The following is a 27,942-nucleotide window of genomic DNA, read 5'->3' as shown; positions in this document are numbered from 1 at the left end:
TAACATGAAAATAAACTTTGATTTTTCTTTGAAACACGCACCTTCACGTCAAATATTTATGTCTTTTGAATAATTTCCTGTTCAACATTTTCGGCGCATATTTTAAATTTTAGCTTTTTGCTACACCAGCGCCATCTTAAGCCTTCCCTTTTTTTGGCCATTTTTTAATGCACGGAGTACACACATGGAGATATGTCTCTCAACACTCCATAATATCGATATTTCAAAAATCGATGTTGTACATTTCTATACTGAAAAGAAGTAGATTTGCAAAACCTAACCTGTATCCCTGTATGTCATAAAATTCTGAAATTTATGTAAACAGTAATGTTTGTAAATATTTTTTTAAATTTATATTTACGCCTAGTCTTGGAATAATAAAAAGAATATTATTAAATGGCAACTAATTTTACCGACAGCCAGTAAGTTAGCGAAACAAATTCTGATAAAAGGACATAAAGGTTTTTATTGCAGGTTGCTAGGATTAAGTAAAGATTTTGATACTGAAGGTTTTGATCTACAAGCTGGAAAAACATGGATTTATCCAACGAATTATCCTACTCGCGATTATCAGTACAATATTATCGAAAAGGCGTTACTTAAAAATACATTGGTAAAATTTTAACGAAACCATTTTATAAAATCTACAAAGATTATGCCTTTTAGGTGAGTCTTCCTACAGGTTTAGGCAAAACATTTATAGCGGCAGTTGTTATGTACAATTTCTACAGATGGTATCCCCAAGGAAAAATAATATTTATGGCTCCTACAAAACCACTTGTTAAGCAACAAGTTGATGCGTGTTATAACATAATGGCAATTCCACCAGATTCAACTGCTGAATTAACAGGTGAGATAAAGAAATATAACATTTTTAATATAAATTTACCTGCTAATTTTAGGTGCCAAAGCATCAGCATCTCGAACAGACATTTGGAAACAAAAAAGGGTGTTTTTTATTACACCACAAATTTTACAAAACGACTTGAACAGTATAACAGAGCTTGGGGAAGGTATAAAGTGCCTTGTATTTGATGAAGCCCACAAAGCTAGAGGAAACCATGCTTACTGTGAAGTTATTAGAAGATTAGTAGCACAAAATCACAAGTACTTTCGAGTGTTGGCTTTAAGTGCTACTCCAGGAAATAATGTTAATGATGTCTTAGAAGTAAGAATTAATTTATGATACAATTTTTGTTCTTTTCATAAAGTTTGTTGAAAAGTAGTTAACAGATAAGAGATAAGAACTAGAATTGAGGTTGTTTTGAGATAATATGCAAAAACTGCTTTAGCAAATGTTTGAAGCGTTATTTAAAAAAACCGTTGAGTGGAATCATCGTATTGTATCTCCTTTTTCTAGATATAAAATTAATATTTAATTTTTAAAGAGAAATAACACAAAAATAATTCAGATAAGATGGGTTTTGTTGCAGTGTGATGCATATTGCAGTGTTTACTACAGCAAGATATTTACATCCTAACTTGATTTATTAGATAATTTTATTAAAATTAGGTAACAATTTGAAATGGATAAAACGCCAGTAGTAATATTATACTTGTGTAAAAAGCCTATGAAAAAATGGGGGATCTGCAACAATAATGACTATAAAAAGCAAATATATGTGGATAAGACGGATTTTGCTGCAGTAACGTAATTTATAGTGAATTTTAGATAGGAATGGGCGTCTTTTGCTGCAATTTGGGACTATGTTTATGTAGATTCATAGATAAATGAAACAAATTTAGATTGGAAAGTGCCCACAAGGACAATGTAAACACAATTTGGCGCTATTCTGGCAACGGTCGCGACCCAAAGCTTTTGATAATTTCGGATCGGTTCGGCTTTTTCTGGAATTATGTCGCCAAATATTGTTTATTCAAATTTATTATTATTTTCTTTTAATTTTATAAATAAAATACAGTGTGTTGCATACGAGAAACTTTATTTTATATAAGGACATGTATGTGTGACCTATGAAACATTGGAAACCGACGTTATGCCACGATTCACGATGGTTTTTGCAGTTCACAGTGCACAACACAGTTTTTAGTTTTTAATGCCACTTTTTCACAATTATCACGGGTTTGAGTAAATAGGGTTTAAATTTTGAAAGACCTTATAATTTTTGAAGATTCTGACTTTGACAAGAGAAAATTATTTCTGTTATTGTTTGGCGGTTGTTCTTAGCAAGTGCTATAGCAGCACCAGATCGCGTACAACGGTCGCGACCCAAAACAATTATTATATATTTTGACGGGCTTTCCAATCTAATCTCTTTTCCTTTCCCCTTCTAATTTCCTTTATCTGTGTGTAGATTTCAGGGTCCATTATCAATATATGACATTAGGCCATGTTTTTTTTAAAGCCAACTTGACACCTCAACTTTATCTTTTTTTAATCAACTATTTTTGTAGGTTATTCAAAACTTAATGATCTCACACTTGGAATTCAGGACAGAGGAAAGTATAGACGTTCATCCATATGTGTATCAACGGTCTTTAGAAACAATTGTAGTACCTCTGGGTAATAAACTGCAAGAAGTGAAAGATGAATACCTAAATGTAACTTTTGGCTATTTACTTTTACAATCAACTTTATTGAACTAAATTTATTTTAGATTTTAGAATATTATGTCAAGACCCTTAGAAAGTTTAATGTAATTCAAGGAAACTGTGGCTCACTAACTAAAGGAAAAATATTTATGCTGATGAAAGATTTCCAGAATAAGTGTAGAGGAACCAAGTAATTTTTCGTCGTATTTTTGAAGTGAAACTTCTTTACGCGCGCTGTAAAAAAAGTAAAAACCTATTTTTTACGCGTAAAAAACATTTTTTCAATTTATTCCTCTGTCAACATTTCAAACTACTCTTTTTCAAACATGTCCTTCAAATCCGTCAATTTAATAGTTGTTAGTAAGAGGTTTCACTTCAAATATGCGCACATAGTGCACACACACAATTTTTTTTAATAAAATGTACATTAAAATATATACCTATTTGTAGGTCTTCTAATTATTCTGAGATTATGAGATGTCTAAACATCTGTGTGACACTGTACCATGCCTATGAGCTACTGATTAAGCATGGACTTAGAAATTTTCTCTCGTTTTTTGATGGTTAGTATGCTATTATGTATTGTCTTTATATTAAATGTGACCCTATATCTAAAAAAATGACCATATGAGGATTCCTGTGTGAAATTATTATTCGCCATTTTTTTACAAAAACCACTCTGTATAAATTGTGAGATGGGATTTTTTTTGTAAATCGATTTTTTTTTTATTATGATTTATTAGCAATCAGAATATTTGCAAGGAAATTCTATTGGCTAATTTGATGACTTGAGAGCAATGACGCTCCAGTTACCGTGATGAGGTCTTCTCTCTGGTGAAATTATTATTCACCATTTTTTTACAAAAACCACTCTGTATAAATTGTGAGATGGGATTTTTTTGTAAATCGATTTTTTTTTTATTATGATTTATTAGCAATCAGAATATTTGCAAGGAAATTCTATGCGCTAATTTGATGACTTGAGAGCAATGACGCTCCAGTTAACGTGATGAGGTCTTCTCCAGTGAAAAATCCTCCTTAATATTCTTTCAAATCAGATGGTCATTGTCTTTTAAGTCTTCTTGTAGGTACTGGTTCAAGTAGAGGCTGAAGTAAGGTATTGGTGTGATCGTGTAGTCTAATGAAATGTTTTTATTATGCTTTTATTATTTTTATTACGTTTTTATTATTGCTTATGAGCACCAGTCAAGGTAAAAGATGACTGTCAAATGAAGTTGTCGTTTCAGAAATTTACCTATTTAGGGTGTATTCCGTTGCTTACCTTGGTTATGGTTTTATGTTCCATTTCTATCGGTTTCCTGAAAGTTTTCTTATTACGGAACACGGTTCCTGAAAAATTCGGTTAGAACTGAATAACTGTCACCAAACTAACCAGTGCGAGAAGGCTGATTTTTCTGGTTTTGTTTGCCAATCAATGTCATTTATGTGACAGAAATCAAGCAAATATTGGAAGTTCGAGTGAAATTCTCATTTCATTTCTAAAATTTGTTATAATATTTTGTATTTACATCCAAAAGCAATGGAGGTAGGCAGTAAAGGTAAATAAATTTTATTAACTAAATAGAATGACTTTTTAGGACCATTTAAACTTATCATGCAGCCATTGTTTCTTGTCAGGAACATTTAAAGAAAACATGAAAAACAAGACAACAAGTAATCGTGAATGTTTTGTAAGCTATAAAAATATAAATATTGATTAGATTTGTTTATTTATTATTGATCTGTTTTAATATTGGTCCTGCAAATCTTCACTTGAGCTGTCTAAAGAGTTTAACAGTTTATTAATAAAGTACTTTTCAATATTAAACTCCATTGAAAAGAATAAGCAAACGTAAAAGCAGAGAATAGGTACATTAAAAATGCATAAAAGATACATTTTATAATAGAGGTCAGTAGAGGTATTGAAATTTAGAAAACGTCAACATTTGACGTTTCCAGTATTTTACCAAACCGTTCCGTATCAAACCGATGTTTTTCAGGAACCGCTCTTTACCGTAGTTTACCGGTCTAGTTCGCCTGGTTTTGCAACGGAATACAGCCTTAGTGCTTTATTATTATTGAAAACTCATTCCTACATCGGAAATCTTAAAGATGTATTTATAAATACAAATTAATATGAATTAAAGTAAAATAAAGTAATCAATTACAAGGTTAATTATAGTATTGTTACAACATTCAAAAACTTATTAATTTAGGTACTATTAAATTGTTAGAACTTTAGGATTTAAGAAGATGTTCAAATATTCCTCCATCGACTGCTAGACAATAACCCAGGCGATCATAAAATTCTCTTCTTACATTCGCTAGTTGGTAAACTGAAATTCTATTGCATTCGGCAGAAATAGCATTTTTTAACTCGTCTAGATTTGGGTATTTTTTATCCTTGTATATCCTGTTTTTTAAATGGCCCCAGAGAAAGAAATCATTTGGCGAAATATCAGGAAACCTTGCTGGCCAATTTACTGTATGATTTAAGCCAATAACGTTTTCGTTAAAACTATTGTCTAAATATTCCCGAACAGCCAGGGTACTATGTGCCGGGCAGCCATCCATTTGGTACCAAACTTCCTGATTTTCCCTAGCGGCATCATGTAAAGCAGGTAAAATATGATTTTCGAGTAGTTCCAAATAATATTCAGCATTTAAATTTCGCGTAAGAAATAATGGCCCGATAATATTGTGTCCGAATATCCCTGCCCAAACATTTACTTTCTGTGGATATTGCGTCCTTGTTTCGACAAACCTGTGTTGGTTTTCTTTCTTCCAATATCGATAATTTTGAACATTGGGTTCATTATTTAAGGTAAACGTGCATTCGTCAGTGAAACATATGTTTTTAAAAAATTCCCTATCCGTGTTTGCTCTTTTCATCATATCAAAACAAAACGCCTGCTGCCGTATTTCGTCCCCATCTCGTAGCTCTTGGTGCTTTTCATATTTGAAGGAATAGTATTTATGTCGTTTCAAAATTCGAAACGCTGTAGTGTGATCTATTCCTATTTCATCCTCAAGTTTCCTTGTGCTGATCTTTCCATCGTTCTCTTCCACGCGCAATAAAACTTCCAAGTCGGTATCATTTCTTGCATCCTCTCTTTGTTCCTGCCTTGCTTCACATCTGCAGTTATTTATTAGGGTACCTTTGGTCTCAAATCTCTGGATATTCCTTGCGATTGTAGATTTTCCAGGTATCGGTCTATTCGGATACAGAGCAGCAAACATGTCCGACACCTTTTGATAATTATTTCCTTGATAATACCATTTAATCATCAATACTTTTTCTTCGGTAGTGTAATTCATGGCTAATATTTTCAATGTAGGTATGAGTTTTTAATAATAATAATAAAGCACTAAATAGATAAATTTCTGAAATGACAACTTCATTTGACAGTTATCTTTTACCTTGACTTGTGCTCATAAGTAAATACAGGGCCATAACAAAGGAGAAATATTTAAAAAGAAATCGGCGAGATAACTCGTAAACGGGCTAATCAAAAATATCTAAAGTTATTCTTTTGAATGTGGGTTTTAGTGCTCTTCAATAAACCTAAATAGAATTATTCTCTAAAATAATTATGGAAACCAATAATTGACCGCATTAAAATTTACATGGGATTTCCTATGTCCCGCTCGACGATGCAACACCCGGTATAGATTTAGTGTAAAAACTTATTTGGGAATCACTCTGTATATCTATGAGAATTTTTGTAAAATTTTCATAGCTACTACGATCTGGCATTTTATTTTTGGAATATTGGGTCACCCTATATAATAAATGCATGCAAATATACAAGAACATATAATTTTAGAACATATTGAGAAACCTTTACTTAAAGGCAATACTCAAATAAGAAGTATATTAAATAATGTTAGAGATTACTTGGGTCCCATTCCTAATGTTGAAGTTTTGCCCGATGGTACATATCCAGAAGTAAGTATCTGCCATGTATACAGGGTTGTTCACCACATACGACACGGAGTATTGTAGCTAAACGATGAGATTTTTACAAATTGTAAGTTTTGGGTTCGTTAGGGGACTATTAAAGGTACAATTTAAAAATAATTTTACAAAATACAGAGTGTCCCAAATAAGTAAAAAATATCAAGGTTGTGTTTTTTTAAATGGAACACCCTGTATACTATTACATTTTTAGTTTCTACGATTAAAATAAAGGTAAATTTGATTAAGGTTTATTACACTTAAACCTTACCGTTTTTGAAATATTTTCAATTTTGTGAAATTGCAGTAAAAATTTTAAGGCTTTATTTCTCCAAGGGTATCAAAGTTTTTAATACTAAATATTTACTGAAGTTTTTTTATTGATCAGTTATTGTGTTGCAATAATAAAAATACTAGTAGTGGGAACTATCGAATGAATACTATCGAAACATTCGATAGTTGCAATTCATTCGAATAATTCGATAGCTAGTAAGAAAACATTCGTCGAAAACTATTCGAATAAAAATTATCGAATAGATGCGTCATCTGCCTTGAAATATTGTATTCTAGTAATTCGACAGCAAAAACAATTCATTTATAAAATTCATTCATTTATCAGATTCATTTATTCGTCAGAATCGATTTTAATGAAATATAAACTGGATTTTAGTTGTCGTCCGGCGACGTAGGTTTCTTTCCTAGAAACCCGACAGCAGTCGGTGGCAATGCTATGAAAGAAGCCGGCATCTTTTTGATTTTTTGCGGAGTCTAATAAAGATAAGGACACATTATTTTTTTTATTGAGGTGCTAGTATTTACACAGAAAATACATTATGAAGGGCGCTGTTGCCATATATTCGTATTAGTTGGTATTAGCAAAGAATATTTTTCTTTAGCATTAGTTAGTTAGGGATAGTATGTCTATATGTTTTGCATTTTTTATTAATATTCTGTTGTTACACTGCAATAATACTTTTATTTTGGATATAGGAAAATGATTTTTAATGTTTTTAAGCAAAGACAGGTTTAATAAATAATAATAACACTAATAATTTGTTATACAAAATTTAAAATAATTTAATAATATAAACATTTTTTTTAAGTAGTATCAAAATATAAACAACAAATAGAAGTCAAAAGTATTTATATTAGATCCTATTTAAAAATGATATAGCTCTAAATGGCAATGTTGGTTTATTAAATAATAATAATTACAGAACTAATTTGTTATATTAACAACAAATTTTAAAATCATGAAATATAAACATTTATTAATTTTCTAAGCATGCAGTGTAATGGAAGGAAAATATAAATAAAAAATTAGAAATCAAAATTATTTATATTAATTTTTATTACTTAATATTACTATTTAAAAATAATATTTACTTTTACTGGCATTTACTTTAAAAAATAAATGAAATATTTCTTCGCAAAAAACTACATGTAAGAGAATTAGCATAAACAAAATACAAACATTGTTAACATTTTTTTTTAAATTGGCACGTGTAAAACTTTCAATTTAATTTTCTCACCCCAAAATTTGAGTTTGATAACCCCATTTACTTAACCACATTACTTAAATATGATGATTAAGTTCAACTAATTCATATTATTAAAACGTCTAAAATACAAATATGTATTTTTAAAATTAATTGGAAGTTCATCTCATCTCTCTTAAAAATTGCTACTTCTCAAAATTTCCCATTAAAAAATGTAATCTAATCTAACCATAATATACATACAAAATTAAATAATTGAAAGATCGGGCTACGGAAAATCAAACAAATTTTCGGAAAAATTTTGACCACTTCGCACACAATCGTCAATTAAAAAAAACTACTATTTTAGTATTTTAAATATTTTAATAAATGCAAAAATAGCATAGTATTTACAAGGCGAAGTTATAAAAATTTGGAAGAATTAATAATGCACTGACGCACACAAAAATCAAACGAATACTAAATTTCATTTATCAAAAGCACTCGATAGTCGTGGCTCGTGGCGCAACGATAACCATTTAGTCGCACGGCGAGGTTGTCACATATGCTTTAGTATACAAATGAATGAATGATTTTATTCGAATAAAACCATTCGATAGTTGAAATCATTCATTCAGTAACCATTCGATAGTCTAATTCATTCGATAGTTCCCATCGCTAAAAAATACTACTACCTTGTACAGAGTGTCTAAAAATTTATTTTAAATAATTATTAGCTTTAAACGGCAATAACTTGTTTAATTTAAATGTAACACCATGTATATTTTATGAGAATCAGATGCACAATTTAATTGTCTATCAAATTGTATTATACCATTTTTTACCTATCTCTTTAAGTTTCCATAGAAAATGCATTTTCTTGTAATTTAGAACTTATTTATCAATATACCCATGGAATATTGACATTTTAGATTATTTTTAAAGATGTACCAAATTTGTAAAGAGTACAGATACTAATATTGTCGATACAATTCGTTTATTTCATTAAAAAATAAAAAAAAAACTGTTTAAATATTTGTTAAAGAGGACCAATTAATATGATTGCAGTATTCAAACTACATTAACTGACTGTTTGCGTTGAATAATAATAATTGCCTCAAATACTAAAAAACTGAGTTTTGTATGTGTATTAGACAGTGTGGTAAAAAGTAACACCTTAAAAATGATATTTCATTTTTTAATAAACGCTTATTTATAACAACAGAGACGTTCGTTTTGATAACTTATTATTATATTGATTTTAATATTCCATGGGTATATATATATTGATAAATGAGGTCTAAATTATAAGAAAATGCATTTTCTACGAAAACATGAAGGAATAGGTAAAAAATGTTATAATACAATTTGATAGACAATTAAATTGTGCATCTGATTCTCCTAAAATATATAGGGCGTTCCATTTAAATTAAAGAAGTTATTGGCGTTTAAAGCTAGAAATTATTTAAAATAAATTTTTAGACATTCTGTATAAGGTAGTATTATTTTTATTCTTCCAACACAATAACTGATCAATAAATAAACTTCAGTAAATATTTAGTATTAAAAACTTTGATACCCTTGGAGAAATGAAGCCTTAAAATTTTTACTGCAATTTCACAAAATTGAAAATATTTCAAAAACGGTAAGGTTTAAGTGTAATAAACCTTAATCAAATTTACCTTTATTTTAATCGTAGAAACTAAAAATGTAATAATATACAGGGTAATATACCATTTAAAAAATACAACTTTGATATTTTTTACTTATTTGGGACACTTCTGTGTCTTGTAAAATTATTTTTAAATTGTACCTCTAATAGTCCTTCATCGAACCCAAAACTTACAATTCGTAAAAATATAATCGTTTAACTACAATACTCCGTGTCGTATGTGGTGAACAACCCTGTGTAATATAACGTATTTATTAAAATAAATACTGTATCAAATTACTATCTGTTATGTAGATTCCAACTGATATTGTGTTTGGACATCCAAAATATTATAAATTGCGAGATGTTCTTGTGTCACACTTCACTGGAGCAGGCAACACCAGAGTCATAGTTTTCTTTGAATATAGAGAGTCAGTTATGGAAGCTCATACACTTCTGCTTCAGTCAAGGCCCCTTATACAGCCTATGATTTTTCTTGGGCAGGGATCAGGAGTCACTCAGAAAATACAAATAGGGGTAAGTTTACTTTAGTAGTTAGTATGATATACTACTGAATAAGTGCTTTGTACCAGAAATATTAAAAATGAGTAGTTCAATAATTGAGGAGCAGACACTACATACACAGAGTTACAATATGATGCCAAAAATGACGTGTTAAATACATTTTATCCCATTCGAATTAAATGGCGAAAAACCTTAAACTTTCTATGTACTGTATGTCCACTGGCGCACGGTGGGGTATTAGCATGAAAAAGGTGATCGAAATTCGAAAAAGCAAATGTGTTTAAGATTTCCCAAAAAAAGATAAATGATAAGTTAAATCATGTCTGCCATGAATGGCGTTGCTATGGGTGTGTTTAGTTGCATTCGTTTGTTTCAACGAAACGTCAAAGTTGTTACTTCTCACAGATAAGAGGTAAATGGCTAAATTTTATGTTTAAAATTATAAATTGTTTTTGTTCTTGTGCTCTTTTTACGTTTATATTATTGTTTTGATTGAAAATGGCTCAGCAAGCTGCAGGTATCTATTCTACAAAAACGTATTATTTATTTTGATATTCTCTATACTAACGATTTTTTTGCAACTAAAAGTTAGACGTTCAGAAAATTTGATTAAATTTGTGACATTTTTATTATACTTAGAGCTTTAGTTGCGCATTTCGAAGAATTCAGCATATTGTCTATATACGTTTTACTTAGTAAACATTGGGCTTTCATACAGTAAAATAAAATACTGCGACTTTTTGCGACTTTGCTGATAAAATGAGAAAAACATTCTTGGTTTCCTCTAATTTGCCAATCAGTGATATACTAATGCGAGGTGTACACCGCGATGGCATTGTTGTGTACAAAGCGATCGCATTAGTGCCATTAGCTGTATAGCACAATTTGACATTAGTAGCGACTTTAGTGGTATGGGCATTGCTCGCGGATCAGTCTTAGCATTAGTAGAATTAGTTACGATATTACTACTGGCATTAGTGGCATTGACCGTGGAAACACTGGAACAGTGATTTTTCTTTCTTTGTTTAGAATCGACGAATTATCCTTTATTTTGTTCATATTATTTCCTCTTTAATTGAAAATAGCAATAATTTATATAAGGTCTACATAAAAAAATTTCGATCAACTATCTGTGTCAAATACCCCACTGTGTGGCGGTAGACAAACAAACAGAAGTATGTCCTTGTGTGCTGTGGACATAGTGCTGTTTGTTTGTCATTGCCAGATGAAGAGTTTTTTTTGTACTACAACTTCTCTATTTTTTGAAAAATACTACTTAAAATAATGAATGGAACTATGAATGGGGACCATGTAGTTGTGGATACAGACTGTGGTAGCAGAAAAATAAAGACAAATTTCACGTCTAAAGTAAAGTCAATAGTTTTCATCAAAACTAGATTTTGCACATGTAGGTGTACGATTTTTTATCCATTTTTAGGGTTCCGTACCCAAAGGGTAAAAACGGGAACCCTATTACTAAGACTTCGCTGTCCCTCCGTCGGTCACAAAGGTCTATCTTATGAACTGTTATAGCTAGACAGTTGAAATTTTGACAGATAATGTATCTATGTTGCCGCTATCAGAACAAATACTAAAAACAGAATTAAATAAATGTTTATAAATAAAAAAGTACTTTCACTAAACATTATCTTTTAAGTAAGAATTTTACACAGGAATCTTTCAAGTCCTCGGTGGCCGCGTGGTTAAAGCGTTAGGACTTTACGCTGCTATGACGTTGGAGCCGTAGTAAGGCAGGTTCGATTCCTAGTTAAGGCGACTTTTTTTTTTAATCGTTTTTTTTTTAATTTTTACATTATACATTTATTTTTGATTAATACAATTTTTAGTAATGTGTTTTTTCATTTTTTTTTAATTATATGTGCATTCAAAACTTCAGCTAAATCGGAAAAAAAAGTTTAAAATAATATAGTGTCTAATGTTGTATAGATAATGAATGGTACGGAACCCTTCGTACGCGAGTCCGACTCGCACTTGACCAATTTTTAAAGTACACTAGTTTTTCGGTAAGTTTCCAGCAAAAAATGTGGCAGTTTTTCTTTGTCTGCCAAAAGTCGAAAAAATGGACAAATACCTCTAGAAAGTCTGCCCCTCGATTGTACAAGAATTTAATTGTATTTTAGGTAGTAAAAGCATTTAGAGAAGGCAGGTGTAACACACTTTTATCAACTTGTATTGGAGAGGAAGGTTTAGATGTGGGCGAAGTAGATCTAATTGTTTGCTTCGACATATCGTCAAAATCGCCAATCAGAATGGTACAAAGAATGGGAAGAACCGGGAGAAAAAGAGAGGGTAAAGTTCTGGTACTGGTAACGGAGGGCAAAGAACAGCAAACCTTAAAAGATTGCCTTATACACAAAAACAATATTTCTACTTTCGTACTGGGTTCTAAACAGCTGTGCGCTGGCATGTATAATGAAAGCCCTAGATTGGTGCCAAATAATTTAACTCCTAAATGTGAGAAAATTTTTATAACAGTAAAGAAGTTAGAGAAGAAAAAATCTATCAAAGTGAGTAGTGGAAAAATCAATTCAAATCTATATTTGATGCCAATTAAACTTTTAGTTACGTAATCGAGGGCGCGATTTTTAAATTGGTTTAAAAAGGTGGTAGTCCTGCTGTATAAAATGTCAAGTTGCCACATTTATTTTTTTTTCCTTACATTGTTATTTGTTTTGACACTTTAGTTTTGTATTACGAGTTTTTGGTTTAAATGAATGAGGAAAATGCATGTTTTTAAATAATGGTTTTAAAAAATAGTTCATATAATTACAAATTGAACAAAAAAAAATCGTTGATATCGGTTAAGAAATGCCTCTAATATAAAATAATTAAATATTGTTAATTTAAATGGCCGGGCAAACGCTCTCTACCGCGCCTTGCCGCTGTGACGGCACCCGCCGTTCTTCTGGTTGAGTGGAGCCAGACGCGTGTTTATTTTACACAGTTTGCTTTTAAACGTTGTTGAATCCGAGTCAAAATTTTAGTTATTTGTGTTAATTAATACATAATTAGTATTTAGTGATATTTATAAATAGTAATGGATGAGCGAAAACAGAAAAAAATGGTCCAAGGCCATGAGAAGAGATTAAAAGAAAAACGTTAAATTATCCTCTATTTTTACGTTAAATTATCCTCTATTTCTTGTTGTGAAGATCATTTTGATGTAAGTTCATATATTTATGTATATTGTCTTACATAGGTATATGAAATTTGAATGTACAGGGTTATTCATTATATTTTGACACCCACATACAGCCTTAACCGCAAGTTTTAGAAGAAAACATTAAATAAAAAAGTTGCATGGTTTTTCATATATTCTCTTTTAAAATTAATTCTAGTTATACAGGCTGTCTCAAAAAAGGTGGTCCAGAAAATTGTAGGTATTTTTCGCTTTTCAACTGTCAATATTTCGTAAACATTTGAAGATAGGTATAGGATATTATACATGAAATATATCTAGAATATCTAGAAAGTTCCGAAGAATCCAAAAATATATAGGGTGTTTCACTTAAAAAAGTAACTTAATTTTGGCGTTTGCTTATGGGACACCTTGTATAATATTTTCATTACTGATAAACAATTTATTTCCTATAATTTCGTAAAAAAAACAATCTTTAAAAATAACAAGGGTAAGGGGGTGTCAATATATAAAAAAACTTTCTGTTTCACGCTATGCTCTGGAGTTATTTTTCCACGTACTAAACAAATATTTTTGTCTCTTTTCACTTCTACATAACCTACAGTATTATCTCCATACGTCTCCCTACCTGATCTGAAAAATTAGTTTATAACATTAATTTATAACTATATAAAAGTTCGTAACAGTAGGTACCTACTTATACTTAAATATGCCTCAGTATACTACAAAGAATAAATGTTACATACCTCTCTGTTTTTTTCCTCGTAATTCAGCACCAATAAATTGGGAATTTGTATTTATAAAAGCAGCCAACATAAAAGCATCGACTTTTGGCAAGTTATCTGATTGTGCTTTTACAAACCCGGAATCTGCCATTACTTAAAAAAATTCTCAGAACACACAACACGTACAAATAATAACTGCACAAAAAAGCATAAAAAGCTCCTTCAATCAACGCTAAAAGCAACAAAAATGTCTTAGTACGCCACCTAAATACATACATAAACGGAACACGTCTGGCTGCTGCTGGCCATCGCGCGTCGGCGAGAACGGCGGGTGACCAATAGAATATCGTTTCAATTCGCGAGGCGTCGCACAGTGCTTCGTCCCATGGACAAAAATCAAAAAATAAGTTAAAATTTACTAATATCTGAATATATAATTTTATACTTATAGCAATGTTCAACCATCCTGTATATTATTTTTCATAAACAGCGTTTTTGTTAGCAAATATTTTCACTAAAAATAAATTTTGAGATCATTATCTCATCAGTGAAAAGAATAACATTCATAGTAGTTCTGTATATTATGGAGTTAAACGGGTATGTACTTAATTGAAAGCAACTATGGATATTGTTAAACAAGGTATGTACTTTAAATTTATTTCTAAACAAGTTCGTGATTGTTTAGTTTTTATTTATTTTTTAAGATTATTCTTAAATGGGTATAAAAATTTTACGTTTTCAAACTTCAAAAAGGCATTTAAAAAAACATATCAAAACATATCGTATTTATTGCATATTTTTGTTGCCATATTCATACACTTTTAATTTTTGTATAGTTCACCTGCGTCTGCTTGCGACGAACTTTATTTTATAATACTTTTCAGATGGAGTAAAATTGATAAGCAATGCCGATCTGGCTAATACTTGGCTTGATCATAAGGACAAGAACTCAAATTATTTGTATTTCAAAAAATATGTTCTTATTAGATATTGATGAACCTTCCAGTCAAATGAGACACCACTTGTGCCTGAAAAAGTCCACTATGTTGGAGCGAAACGTCGCATAAAAAAAATGTCCATCTTTCAATTTATTATAAAATGTTATACCCAAGAAAAGGAAAAAATAATATATGGAGAAGGTATATTAAAGATGTAACTATTAACATCCGAACCCCTCATACCGACAAAATGAACAGTAACAACGCGAAAAAGTAACATATTAGAAAATGATGTACAGAAATATATTATATGTGAGGATACTTCATCTACCTGTGATTTGGATACTATAAATTTGGAAGATTCTGTCAGCAGTAATTCTCCTGAATCAGAGTAGTTACGATCTATGCATTTTGTTGTCCTAAAGTAAATTTATAGTATCTTAAGTTTTTTTTTAATTAAATATAACATTAATGTTTCTTTTTCATTAAAGAAAAACATTTTTATCTTATATAGGCTTATATTGTAGGAATCATGTTCTAATGTTATTTAAATTCTTTTTATCACAGGAATTTATTTAATACTTACACCGTTTTCATACTATAACTTATTATTTGCTTAGATGGAACACAGCTCCAACATTATTATTATTTATAAGATTTTTTTTTCATAAACGTGGGACTAAGAACATCATCATTTAGTACAATGAGAGTACTCATCATTTGTGTCAAATAAACCTAGTTTGAATAAATTGCTTACAATAAAAGAGAAGTTTTGGATTTTTGTCCTCTAGAGCCATATGTTCGAAGCACTGTGCGTCGTTTGCGTTATCCATAGTATTTTAATGGCCCGTTTTATAAAATTGTGGTACTGCTTTCAAGAAAAAAGTTTTTTTTTTGCATTTACACATATTTATTCTAATAAATTGAACAGTTTCTGGCGAAAAATAAAATATATGCATCTTCCTCATTGTATTGTGATATTTTAAGCTTAAAATTTTTTAGTAGCAGGCTTTTGCAGTTGAACATTGTTCTTTTTAGAACCTCTTTTAGTGCGAAGTGTACAAGATAGCTTAATAGCCGTAAAAAACTCATCGCAACTTTATTAGAATATTTTGAACGGGAAAGCGGTAGTAATGTCGTAAAAGAGGGCAAAGTTGTGTCGGTCAAGCTTAATCACGTGACTAAAAGTTTATTTGATATGAACTTATATGTAAAATTATATTGGTTACTTTAAATTTGCTTTTAAACTTAGGATATGCTACGGTCCATTTCTAGCAGTTCATCAGAATTAGTGTTTTCACAAAACCTGCAAATAACTGATATACCTAGTAAAATTCCTAAACGCAATATGTATTTTATGAAAGGTAAAATTACGTAATTTTTAATGTATCTTTTTTATTGTTGCTTTTTTCGTATTTATCCACAGATAATAATTCTACCGCCTACCAGTTTGACAATATGTTTTCCAAATATATTGATAAACAAAGAACTATACACAAGCCTTACATGATCGGATCTTCTAGAAATACCAAATTATTAACCAATTTACTTAGTTGGGCTGATTCAAAAAGATTCAACATCCCCACACAAATTCAATGTAAGTAGGTTATTAATTATTTTTTTACAAGTGTAATTTATTATTCCTCTATCTTTATTTTGTATTACAGTGTATTCCGAAAATACCTCCCAAAGAAACTTAAAGCAAGGAGATATAAGAAATATGTTTGTAAAGGTTTCCAGCCAAAATGATTTTCAAATGACTCAGAAGTATAATGATGGTAATATTATTCTTATCATCGCATAATTGATTTTTAACCGAATTTTTGTTATTTGAATTCAGATATTTCAACTCAATTTGTTGAAACTATGCAAGAAAACTACCAAGAAACTACCTCAGAATCGTGCAATGTTCCTAAAGAAGTTTTTGAAGTAATATCAAGCTATGTGCTGAGTGAAATGAACGATTGGGAATCAAAATGCAAACATTGTCCACCTGGATTACATGAAGAAAATTTGTGGATAACTGTAGATCAACCTTCCACTGTAAATAATAATATTTGGATACCATCAGAGGATATACTGGATACTATATCCCTCTCAGACTTAAAAGTATTCCACAATTCTTTATTAGGGCATAAAATGGATGAAAACGACGATGACATAATATTTTGTGATGATTTGGATTCGCAGATTTTTGAAAATATCGATATAGCTGAAATAGAAAAAGAAAAAAGCGATCAAGAACAGAATGGAAGTAAAGAAGATACAGATCGGTCAGTCAATTTTGAAGCTCCAAAATCGTTTATAGATTTATTAGACAAATTCGGTGAATCTATAATACAAGACCCTTCTCAAAATGATAAGTTATGCAAAAATTTAAACTTTAGCGCATCGAGAGATATATCTGAAAGAGAGAATGGAAATAAAGAAAATACTAAGCATTCAGTAAGTTTTGATGCATCAAAATCATTATTAGACAAATTTGGTGAACAGTCTCCTCAAAACGACACGTTATACAAAAACTATGATGCATCGATAGGTCTATCTGAAAACGAGAATGGAAATGAAGAAAATACAAACCAATCTGTTAATTTTGAAGCACCAAAATCATTCTTAAGTTTAGTAGACAAATTTGGGGAATCTATAATACATCACCAATCGCAAAACGAAATGTTATGCAAAAATAATAATAATTGCGCTTCAAAAAATCTGTCTGAAAAAGAATTATTGAAAATGTTTAATTTAGACTCATTAGAAGATTTATTCGGGAACACCACAATAGAAACATCAGAAGAGACGGTTATATACTCCCCTACAGTATCAAATATAGATGCTTTAAGTGATGAGAATGAACCCACCTCTCCAGTTATAACTTCCAGTTACAGAGAACGGGCTAAAAAGAGAATAATGAGGAAGTCAAAGCACCAACAAAATAACACACTTAATAGTTCAGGAAATTGTGAAGAAACTGAAAATTTGAGTATTGCATCTCTAGAAAAATCAACAGATTTATTTCATCAAGGAGATAATGAAGTAAATATTAATCAAAATTGTATTACTCTCAACCGTGATAAAGAATCTGAAAATTTGAATGTTGCATCACAAAGAAAATCTGAAGATCTATTTATTGAAGGAGATAGTGAAATAAATATTAATCAAAATTATATCGATGATGAAGAAACTCAAAATTTGAATGTTGTATTAGACCAATCTCAAAAAAAATCTACAGATATTTTTCTCAAAGAAGAAAACATTATTAGAGATAATGAAACCGAGAGTTTTTGCTTCAAACTTGACAGTTCTCAGAATGAAAATACAACAAATTTAGAGAATTTCGATGTAGCTTCATCTGTTATCTCTTACCATAATAAACAAGAAAGTGTGAAACAAGATAGCAAAGCATGTGTTGAAGACAAGTCAATAACAGAAGAATATTCTGCTTTCAGAAACAGCACTTTTAATATAAATGAAATATGTGACTTGTCTTATTTTGGTTTGTCAATCAAAGAACCAAAATCCAACACAAAACGGGAAGAAAGTGAAACAGAAATTAGTCAAAAAGATATTCTTGACATAAGTGAAATATGTGATCTTGCTGAATTTGGAATAGTAACTAAAAGCCCTGATCGGACCCCTGATATTACAGATATAGAGCAAGAAACTACTATGGAGACTAACATGTCTCCAATTCTTGGAAATACAAAATCAAAAGTATGTGGTCCTAAAAAGATGATTTTTGATAACAAAGTAGATGATGTTAGTGATGATGACTTAGAGTTTATTCTCCCTAGTCAGATAGACAGAAAGATCTTGTCAAATGCAGTTTCAGTTGAAGATCAATTACCACGGAATATTCAGAATAGCACTAATGTTACAGTAAGGAAAAAGAGAAATGTTAATAATGATCTGGAATCACAAAAAACAAACAGTAGGTCAAATGTACCAAAGGGTTTTAGGACTATAACGAGGAGACATTTATCGTTTAATGATAGTGATGATGATTTTGAAACTCCTATTTACAACGTTAACAGAAAACCAAGTCCTCTGTCAAAAATCAACAAAAAACATGAAAGTTTTGAGAAAACTACAAAACCGAAAAAGAGTCCAAAAGATTGTAATAAAAGGAAACGTTTAAGCAACAACGAAGATGCTGATGTATCAATATTACAGAACAATACATCCTTAGAATTATCAAGCTTTGATAACTCTAAACACGTTTTAAGTTCGACAAACAATTCCGACTTGTCCATAACCCAAATGTTAAGTTTAATAAATAAGTCTTCACAGAAAGAAAATGTTCGACTTTCAGAGAAAAAAGTTGTTAAAAATTCACACACAACTCCAGTACACGATCTGAGCATTTTTGACAACTTGGCGAACTATGAAGAGTTCAGTAGTTCATTTATACCGCCGGTAGTTGAGGCTTCTAGTTCAAAAAAACGTAGTGAAAATTCGTATCTGTATATAGATAATGGTACAAATGGTAATTGTAGTAAGATATTAGATAATAGGAAAATATCTAGCAGGAAAAATCGTGAAGAAACTCGTTCCAGTGTTGATGATTTTGACGATTTTCATTTTCTCAAACCACCTGTTCCAGGATTTAGTACATCAAAAAGTAAAACTCATGAGAAAGTTAGCAGTAATAAAAAGAAGAAAAAGGTAAGACTTAATATTTTCCACTGAATAAAAATACTAAGATAGGTGTATATCATCGAAATAAAATTAGGCTCTTAAGGTACGCGCACACTGACCAGAGCCGCACTCGCCGCACGCATCGCACTTTTTTTCTTGTCGCGCACACTGACCCGTACCGAACGCGCCGCATTATTCGCTATTTAGTTTCTTTTTTCCCCTACTAACACCCGTATTTGCCAATCGAATTTCTCATCAGTAGCTTCCGGAGTCCTGTCTGCGGTGATAAACGTGTTTTTTTTAATATTTCTCGACAATAAATGACAAAGAACAAGAAATAATTATAAGCTCCTTAATAGCTAATAGAAGAAGAAATCACGAAAAAGAATCGAAAGTTGTAGGTTCACAATATTTGCAAAAATCCACATTATTTCCATATTTAATTGAGGATGAACTATTTTTTTTAATATAAGCCATGAAAAATTTGCGAACTTTCTTAGCATATTGAATTTCTAATCTCCTCTTCGGCTGCCTACGCTACGTAGAGTGGAAGGAATTGCGTGTGACGTCAGCAGCACTAGCCGCATTTACCGAAAATCATTCTGGCCTTACAATGCTGGCCGCATTTTCGTCGATGCGATTCGTGCGGCTCTGGCTAGGGTGCGCACCTTCATTGAAAGTAATACCACAGATTAGGGGTATCCTATCAGTATACAGATAAAAATATTGTCCCTAATTCGTGGTACGAAAATTGTTTTTTATGACGATGTGCAAACGAGTAAAATTTCCTGTGAGCAAAAATAAACTCGCGTAAAATAACAATAAACAGCGTAATAGAGAGATATCGCTAAACCGAATAGCGTGCATGGACGTTAATAAGGCCAGGTGTTATTTCCTTTACGTGAGGTGGTATTAACTCTCTTCATTTATAGTTATCGGATCGGAAAGAATTCTGTTCGCGTCGCGTCCGCTATTTAAACTTAACCTAACTTTGAATTTAAAACTTTGAAATTGTTTTGTTTCCTAGGTATTTTAAAACTAAAGGGCTAAAGTACTTATTTCCAGTGCTTTATTGTTCAACGTGGGTTTCTGGCAACAAGCAACAAATTCTCTTAGAAGGGCTAAACTACTGTAAACCTAAGCCTCTTTATAGGTTCTTTAATATTGGAAGAGGTGGAATCCATATTCTGGGCCATATTTATTTAATTAAAACTAATCCCAGCTACTTAAATATCAAATTACCTAATAAAACTAAAGTAATAATTCAAAACAATTCAAACATAACCTAAAACAAAAGATCTCGCCGGCCGGCCCTGGTTGTCTAGCGACCAGAATATAGCGCTTGGTATAAGTGATCCGCAAATTACATGTGGCGGTAACGTTATTAGCGGGTGTTGCGTTAAAAATTGACTCGCGCATATCGTAACCATGATAAGGTACGCGTAAATACTGCATGACGCTATTCGGTTTTCCGATATCTTTCTAATAACTGTGCCGGTCAGGCGCTGTGCACAATTTTAGAGGCTATAAGTGGGCGTGCTATGTGCGCAAACTAGTAACCTAATTAGTGCCCGATTCCGAAAATTGGAACCACGAAAAACAATAAAGAAAAAACAAAGTTTATAATCAGTATAATCTGTGGTAATACAAACAATATTTTTCTTCGGTCGCTGCGGCGCGTGCTGCTCTAGTCAGTGTGCGCGTACCTTTAGAAGCTCGTTTCTTTTAGGTTGAGTCAATAAATTTTATTAGTTGGGTATTAAAATTGTTAGAAAAAAAATCAAATATGTCAATATAATTATTTAATAACGAAAATGTTATTCAATGATACTGTGTGATGTAGTTTTTACTTTTTTAATTTTAGCCTAATGAATTTCTGGACTTAGAAGCTGAACTATCTGAGGATGAAAGCGTGTTTATATCTGATGATGAAAGGGAAGAAAACATTGATTGTTATGAAGGAAGTTTTGTTAATGATGAAAGTCAATACGTGAATACAGAAATGCATGCAAAATATTTGCAATCCTTAAGGTAAGTTTGAAAAAAAAACCGGTCCTAATGTTCACACTTTTATAATAAGAAATATTTTACGAATTTCAAAAAAATAAGATCTATCTTTACACCAGAAAAAGCAATAAAAGTTATATAAAAATTACAAATATAAGTGATCATTATTTTTTTTACTGTGATAAACAAAAAAATTGGTCAAGTGCGAGTCGGACTCAAAAAAATGAAGAAAAAAATGAAGAAACACATTACTAAAAATTGTATTAATCAATAATAAATATGTAAAAAGTAAAAATAAATTTGTAAAAATATGTAAAAATTAAAAAAAAACGATTTAAAAAAAGTCGCCTTGACTAGGATTCGAACCTGCCTTACTACGGCTCTAACGTCATAGCAGCGTAAAGTCCTAACGCTTTAACCACGCAGCCAACCAAGGACTTGAAAGATTCTATGTAAAATTCGTACTTAAAAGATAATGTTTAGTGAAAGTACTTTTTTATTTATAAACATTTATTTAATTCTGTTTTTAGTATTTGTTCTTATAGCGGCAACATAAATACATTATCTGTAAAAATTTCAACTGTCTAGCTATAAGGGTTCATAAGATAGACCTTTGTGACAGACGGAGGGACAGCGAAGTCTTAGTAATAGGGTTCCCGTTTTTACCCTTTAGGTACGGAACCCTAATAAAAACAAAAAAAATTGTGTATGCATTATGTCATTTTTGAAGTGAAACTTCTTACTAACAGCTATTAGATTGGAGGATTTGAAGGACGTTTGAAAAAGTGACATATAATGCTGTTTTAATATAAATATTATTTTCAATTTATTTCTGCCATCTGTACATTTTCTGTTCCCTCAATAGCCTGCAAATTTTGTGTAAAACCACCCAAAATACACACTTTTATGCAAATGCCTAATAATGTTAACACTTAAATTTATTTAAGAAGAGAAAAATGTTTGAACCTAACCAACAATTCGGATTTATAGTGGTTTACAGTAATTTTGTCAAATTATACGAATATTCTGGTTGATTATTGGTTTGATATATGACAATATCCTCCAATGAAAATGTGAGTTGCTTAACTATAATAATTCACTTGTTTCGTCGAACTGCTTGAATCCATTTTTGCTTTTGATCAAATCGGTTTGAGAAACTATAAAGCTATAAAATGTTGTTTCGGGAGAGTTGAATATCCGGGAAGCTTGAGTTATTAAATGTTATTGCATCCAACAATAACGCTCTCCTTTACGCGTTAACATTTTTTTCGACAATTTTATTAACATTTGAAATTGTCACAACACAACACGACGCCTAGTTCGGATTCTTTTTAACTCATTTTTTACTACCAAAAATAGCGTTACATCACACAAACCTCGTATTTCAGTTTTTTTATAGTTTTAATAACTGCACTATCAAAAAACTAAAATACTTAAATATTATGACAAAGCCACAGTTGCAATATTATTTTAATGCGATCAGCATGAACTGTAACCGGGGCGCCTTGAAATACATAGCGAAAATGTCTGATTTCTACCGTAGACAGCGCTGCTGGTCGGATTTTTTTTAAATCAACTGACATGCACCAAGCCTATAAAATAAATTACAACCTAAAATAAATTACAACTAGACCAACAGGCAGTTGGCGCAATAAAAAATAAAAAAGAGTACGGACCAAATAAATGACCTCTAGGGCTTGACCTCGCCAAAATTGTCATCGATTGTCCTTTCCCAGTCGTCTTTTTCCGATTGTATGATACATAAAATACCAAAGGTATAAGTACAATGGGAAAAGACTGCAATACATTACTTATATTTTGTAATATGTATACAGGGTGGTCCGAACAGTATTCCGGAAACTTCGGCAGTACATCCTGCAGATAAAAATAAGTAAAAAAGTTTGTATAAATGTATATTCTAAAATGCTTAGTTTTGGAGATACAGGGTGTAGAAGTTTCATTTTTATTTCGATTTTTTTCAAATAATTTATGAAATAACGTCAATATTTGGATGAAAATTGGTGTCTGGGAGTTTTCTGACATGAGAAATTTGGGGATTTTGATGTCAATATGACTCCTACTTGTAGAGGGCGCCACCTACATGTGTTTTAACTGTTTTGAAGAGTACTAACTTTTCGTCCGTACCTGTATAAAACTATGGAGTGAAAAAATATACATTTCCGTGACTTTATACTTAAAAAAGGTCTCTTGGTAAAAATCGCTGCGAGCAACCGTTCTCAAGATATTTAGAATGAAAATAGTCAATACATGTCATTATTGACAAAAAATAAACATGTTGAGGGTAGATAGTTACTTGTCTGAAATAATAAATTTGGGAAATATTTAGTGGACAGCAAACTGCAGGAGAGAGGATTGGGCATTAGATACCAATATGACGGCGGTCTGTTCAACATAAAAAGACTCAGGGCAAAAACACGTACAAAATTTATCACAGAACTTCAATACGCTGACGACTGCGCTCTAGTTGCAAACACGGTACAGCAATTACAAGAAAGGTTGAACACATATACCTGGGCATACGAGGCTTTGGGCCTTAAGCTAAACATCGACAAAACTAAAATCATGTGCACTCCCCCGGAAGATCACAACAATGCTATAAAAATCGGAGAAGAACTATTGGAATATGTGGCGGAATTCAATTACCTTGGCAGTTTGATTTCGGAAAAGGCCAATATTGACTCTGAAATTCAGCGCAGGATTAGTAGCGCCTCAAGAGCATTCTGGAAATTAAAAGACAGGGTTTTCTACAATCATGACTTAAGTACAAAAACAAAACTTGCAGTGTACCGAGCAATTATAATCCCCACCATGTTATATGGGAGCGAAACCTGGGTGCCGTACCGTCGACACATGAACGCATTAAACAAGTTGCAACAGAGACACCTTAGACAACTCTTTAGAGTCCGGTGGTTCCATCATGTCTCAAACGTATCGGTCCTTGAAAAAGCGAACTGCGAGAGTATAGAAGTCATGGTCACAAAATCCCGCTTAAGATGGGCTGGTCACGTATGTAGAATACAAGAAAACCGCATACCAAAATCTCTGCTTTACGGTGAGCTTGTAGACGGTCAGAGGAGGCCGGGTGGACAACTGAAAAGGTACAAGGACATTTTCCACGAAAACTTAAAGGGAATTAACATGCAGAATGAGTGGGAAAAAGCAGCTCACAATAGAACTCAATGGAGAAGAGTTGTAAACTCAGTTAACAGCGGCAACCAAAAAGTAAAGAGGCAACAAAGCAATGAGATTTTTGAATGTCCGGAGTGCGGTAGGCAGATAACATCACGTATCGGTCTTTTCAGTCACAGAAAAGCTCATGAAAGAAAACGCCTTGCGTGACCATCTTCTTTATGTGTATCGAATACTCGTCAGCGAGTAACGCTGTACGGATGTATGTATGTATGTATGTATGGGAAATTTTTACTTTTTTTAAATTAACCATAAACTTTTTGCAAAAAAATGATGATAAAACAGTTTCTGTTGAACTTTTGGCACAAAAACATTTCAAATTTATGATTTCAATCTAATAGCTATTTAGTCAACGTGTTTAATTTATGTCAATGATGACAGGTATTGATAATTTCGATTCCAAATATCTCGAGAACCATTACTCGTAGCGATGTTTATCAAGAGACCTTTTTTACGTAAAAAATGTCGTAAACGTATATTTTTTTACTCAGTAGTTTTATACAGGTGCGGACGAAAAGTTATTACTCTTCAAACCAGTTAAAAAATATCTAGGTGGCGCCCTCTACAAGTAGGAGTCATACTGACATCAAAACAAAATTTCTCATATCAAAAAACTCCAAGGCACCAATTTTCATCCAAATATTGACGTTACTTCATAAATTATTTGGAAAAATCGAAATAAAATTGACACTTCTACACCCTGTATTTCCGAAACCAAGCATTTTAGGACATACATTTATACGAACTTTTTTACTTATTTTTATCTACAAAATATGCTGCCGAAGTTTCTGGAATACAGTTCGGACCATCCTGTATATTTTCGTAATTGTAATTTCAATATAATAACTTTACTATATTTTAGAAGTCCTGTTAATAATCGAGCTAAATTCAAGATACATCTTAAGCCTGCCGAAAATGTTGTCAACGTTTTTTCCCAGCCAGTAGAGAAGGACATAGACAATTACCTTGAGGTATTGTACTTAATTATGATCGTTTTTTTTTTAATAACACATTAAAATCCCAAGATAATTACAATGCTATATTGGAAAACATTTATTAATGTTGTAAACAAAGCTAATGTAAAATATTTTTGTTATAGGATTCATTTTGTGTGGACGCTGATGACGAAGAGTTGTCTCAAAACCACGAACTGTCCGAACTAGAAGTTCTGGAACGGAAATTGAAGGAACAAAAAAAGAGGAAAAAGAGCCAAGAACATAAAACACAGAAGCCGAAAAGACGGAGAATTATGCAGGTTCTGAGCGATGACAGCGATTGAAATTGTACGTTTCAAACTGCCCTTAGATCTGAGTACGCCATTGTGATATTTGTTAAATAAATGCCATAATTTTATAAATATTATTCATAGGGTCCAAAAGTTACTTTATTATTTATTTTTTGTACCGTTATATTAGAATAATATAAATTTTCCTATTATTTAGTTTTTGTTTTATTATACTCGATAATAGCACAGATTAGGTATACTATAAGTATACAGATAAAAATCTTATCCCTAATTCGTGGTACGAAAATTGTTTTTTTATGACGATGTGCAAACGAGTAAAATTTCCTGTTCGCAAAAATAAACTCGCGTAAAATAACAATAAACAGCGTAATAGAGAGATATCGCTAAACCGAATAGCGTGCATGGACGTTAATAAGGCCAGGTGTTATTTCCTTTACGTGAGGTGGTATAAACCTTAGATTAACAATAAAAGTATAAACTCTCTTCATTTATAGTTATCGGATCGGAAAGAATTCTGTTCGCGTCGCGTCCGCTATTTAAACTTAACCTAACTTTGAAATTGTTTTGTTTACTAGGTATTTTAAAACTAAAGGGCTAAAGTGCTTATTTCCAGTGCTTTATTGTTCAACGTCTGCCAGTGGATTTAGGGCAACAAGCAACAAATTCTCTTAGAAGGGCTAAGTCGTAATCTGCTGTAAACCTAAGCCTCTTTATAGGTTCTTTAATATTAGAAGAGGTGGAATCCATATTTTGGGCCATATTTATTTAATTAAAACTAATCCAAGCTACTTAAATATCAAATTACCTAATAAAACAATTCAAACATAACCTAAAAAGATCTCGCTGGCCGGCCCCGTTTGTCAAATACCCGCACATGGCCATTTAAGCAATTTTTAAACGTTATTTAGAAATAGCGCTTGGTGTAATTGATCCGCAAATGACGTCAGGCGGTAACGATTAGCGGGTGTTGCGTTAAAAATTGACTCGCGCATATCGTAACCATGATAAGGTACGCGTAAATACTGATGACGCTATTCGGTTTTCCGATATCTCTCTAATATCTGTGCCGGTCAGGCGCTGTGCACAATTTTAGAGGCCATAAGTGGGCGTGCTATGTGCGCAAACTAGTCAAGAACAGTTAACCTAATAGGACTGCTCATTCAGCCAAGTGTCCGCCAGGTGCATGCGAAAACTACTCGCTTTGTGACGTCATTGTAGCCCTTGTCATGGTTATTAGTCAAATACGTTTAAAATAAAGTATACGGAGGGTACCGCTTAAATTCCTGTCCCGATATTGAAGGATGGCTATAGAATTTCAATGCATTTCCTACATAAGTCAATCCTTGGTTTGTAGGAGGTTTGACTAAACAAGGATGAACCTATGTCTTGAACATTCGACTCGATTTTCTGTCCTCCTACAATACTGGGACGTAAATCCTCTCATTGCTCTTATGGGGAGGCCGTCGTATATTTTATTTAAACGTATTTGTTATTAGTCCTTATCCGGCAACCAATAATACACACACGTGCATTATTGGTTACCGAATGCAAAACGTTCATTATTTAGTTTATTTATTTAAACATCTTATATGTATGCAGTATTGAAAATTAACTGTATAAATCGTATTAAATACTCGGATAATGCATTTTTAAGAACAGCAGGTCCCAGCATCACCTTTTGCAAGCATTCTTTTTAGAGTACTTCCATATTTTGCTTTAAAATAATTAATAAACAAAATCGTGGACACTTAGTATGCACTTTGTCGCAATCCACAACACAAAATGAACGTATTTATACACTCTATAGCTCTAAAAACTTTAAGGACACCTTTTTCACATTTAAAATTAACAAAATA

At 31.8% G+C, this 27,942-nt stretch overlaps 1 protein-coding gene across 1 annotated transcript; it reads left to right on the top strand.

Annotated features, from left to right (window-relative positions):
* The first annotated feature begins 291 nt into the window (after window positions 1-291).
* LOC115886430 lies at window positions 292-26,199 on the top strand. The gene is made up of 17 exons (XM_030905578.1): window positions 292-422; window positions 475-613; window positions 667-850; window positions 903-1,168; window positions 2,416-2,562; window positions 2,619-2,743; window positions 3,004-3,116; window positions 6,381-6,502; window positions 9,956-10,177; window positions 12,307-12,693; window positions 16,241-16,352; window positions 16,415-16,585; window positions 16,656-16,766; window positions 16,829-19,650; window positions 21,488-21,654; window positions 25,703-25,811; window positions 25,940-26,199. The coding sequence occupies exons 1-17, from the start codon at window positions 397-399 to the stop codon at window positions 26,117-26,119; spliced, it is 5,403 nt and encodes a 1,800-aa protein (XP_030761438.1). The 5' UTR covers window positions 292-396; the 3' UTR covers window positions 26,120-26,199.
* Window positions 26,200-27,942: the final 1,743 nt, after the last annotated feature.

The sequence above is a fragment of the Sitophilus oryzae genome, unplaced genomic scaffold (genome assembly GCF_002938485.1).
Source record: "Sitophilus oryzae breed Bouriz unplaced genomic scaffold, Soryzae_2.0 scaffold_1145_pilon_pilon, whole genome shotgun sequence".
In the NCBI taxonomy this organism is placed as follows: Eukaryota; Metazoa; Arthropoda; class Insecta; order Coleoptera; family Curculionidae; genus Sitophilus; species Sitophilus oryzae.
Note: the sequence above shows the minus strand (reverse complement) of the source record. Positions and strands in the feature narration are given on the sequence as shown.

Excerpts from the sequence above, each read along its gene's own strand:
- LOC115886430 (XM_030905578.1), top strand. The coding sequence starts at position 397 with ATGGCAACTAATTTTACCGACAGCCA. Across the intron at positions 1,169-2,415 it reads ATGTTAATGATGTCTTAGAA|GTTATTCAAAACTTAATGAT; the intron begins GTAAGAATTAAT and ends CTATTTTTGTAG. Across the intron at positions 16,353-16,414 it reads CAATATGTATTTTATGAAAG|ATAATAATTCTACCGCCTAC; the intron begins GTAAAATTACGT and ends ATTTATCCACAG.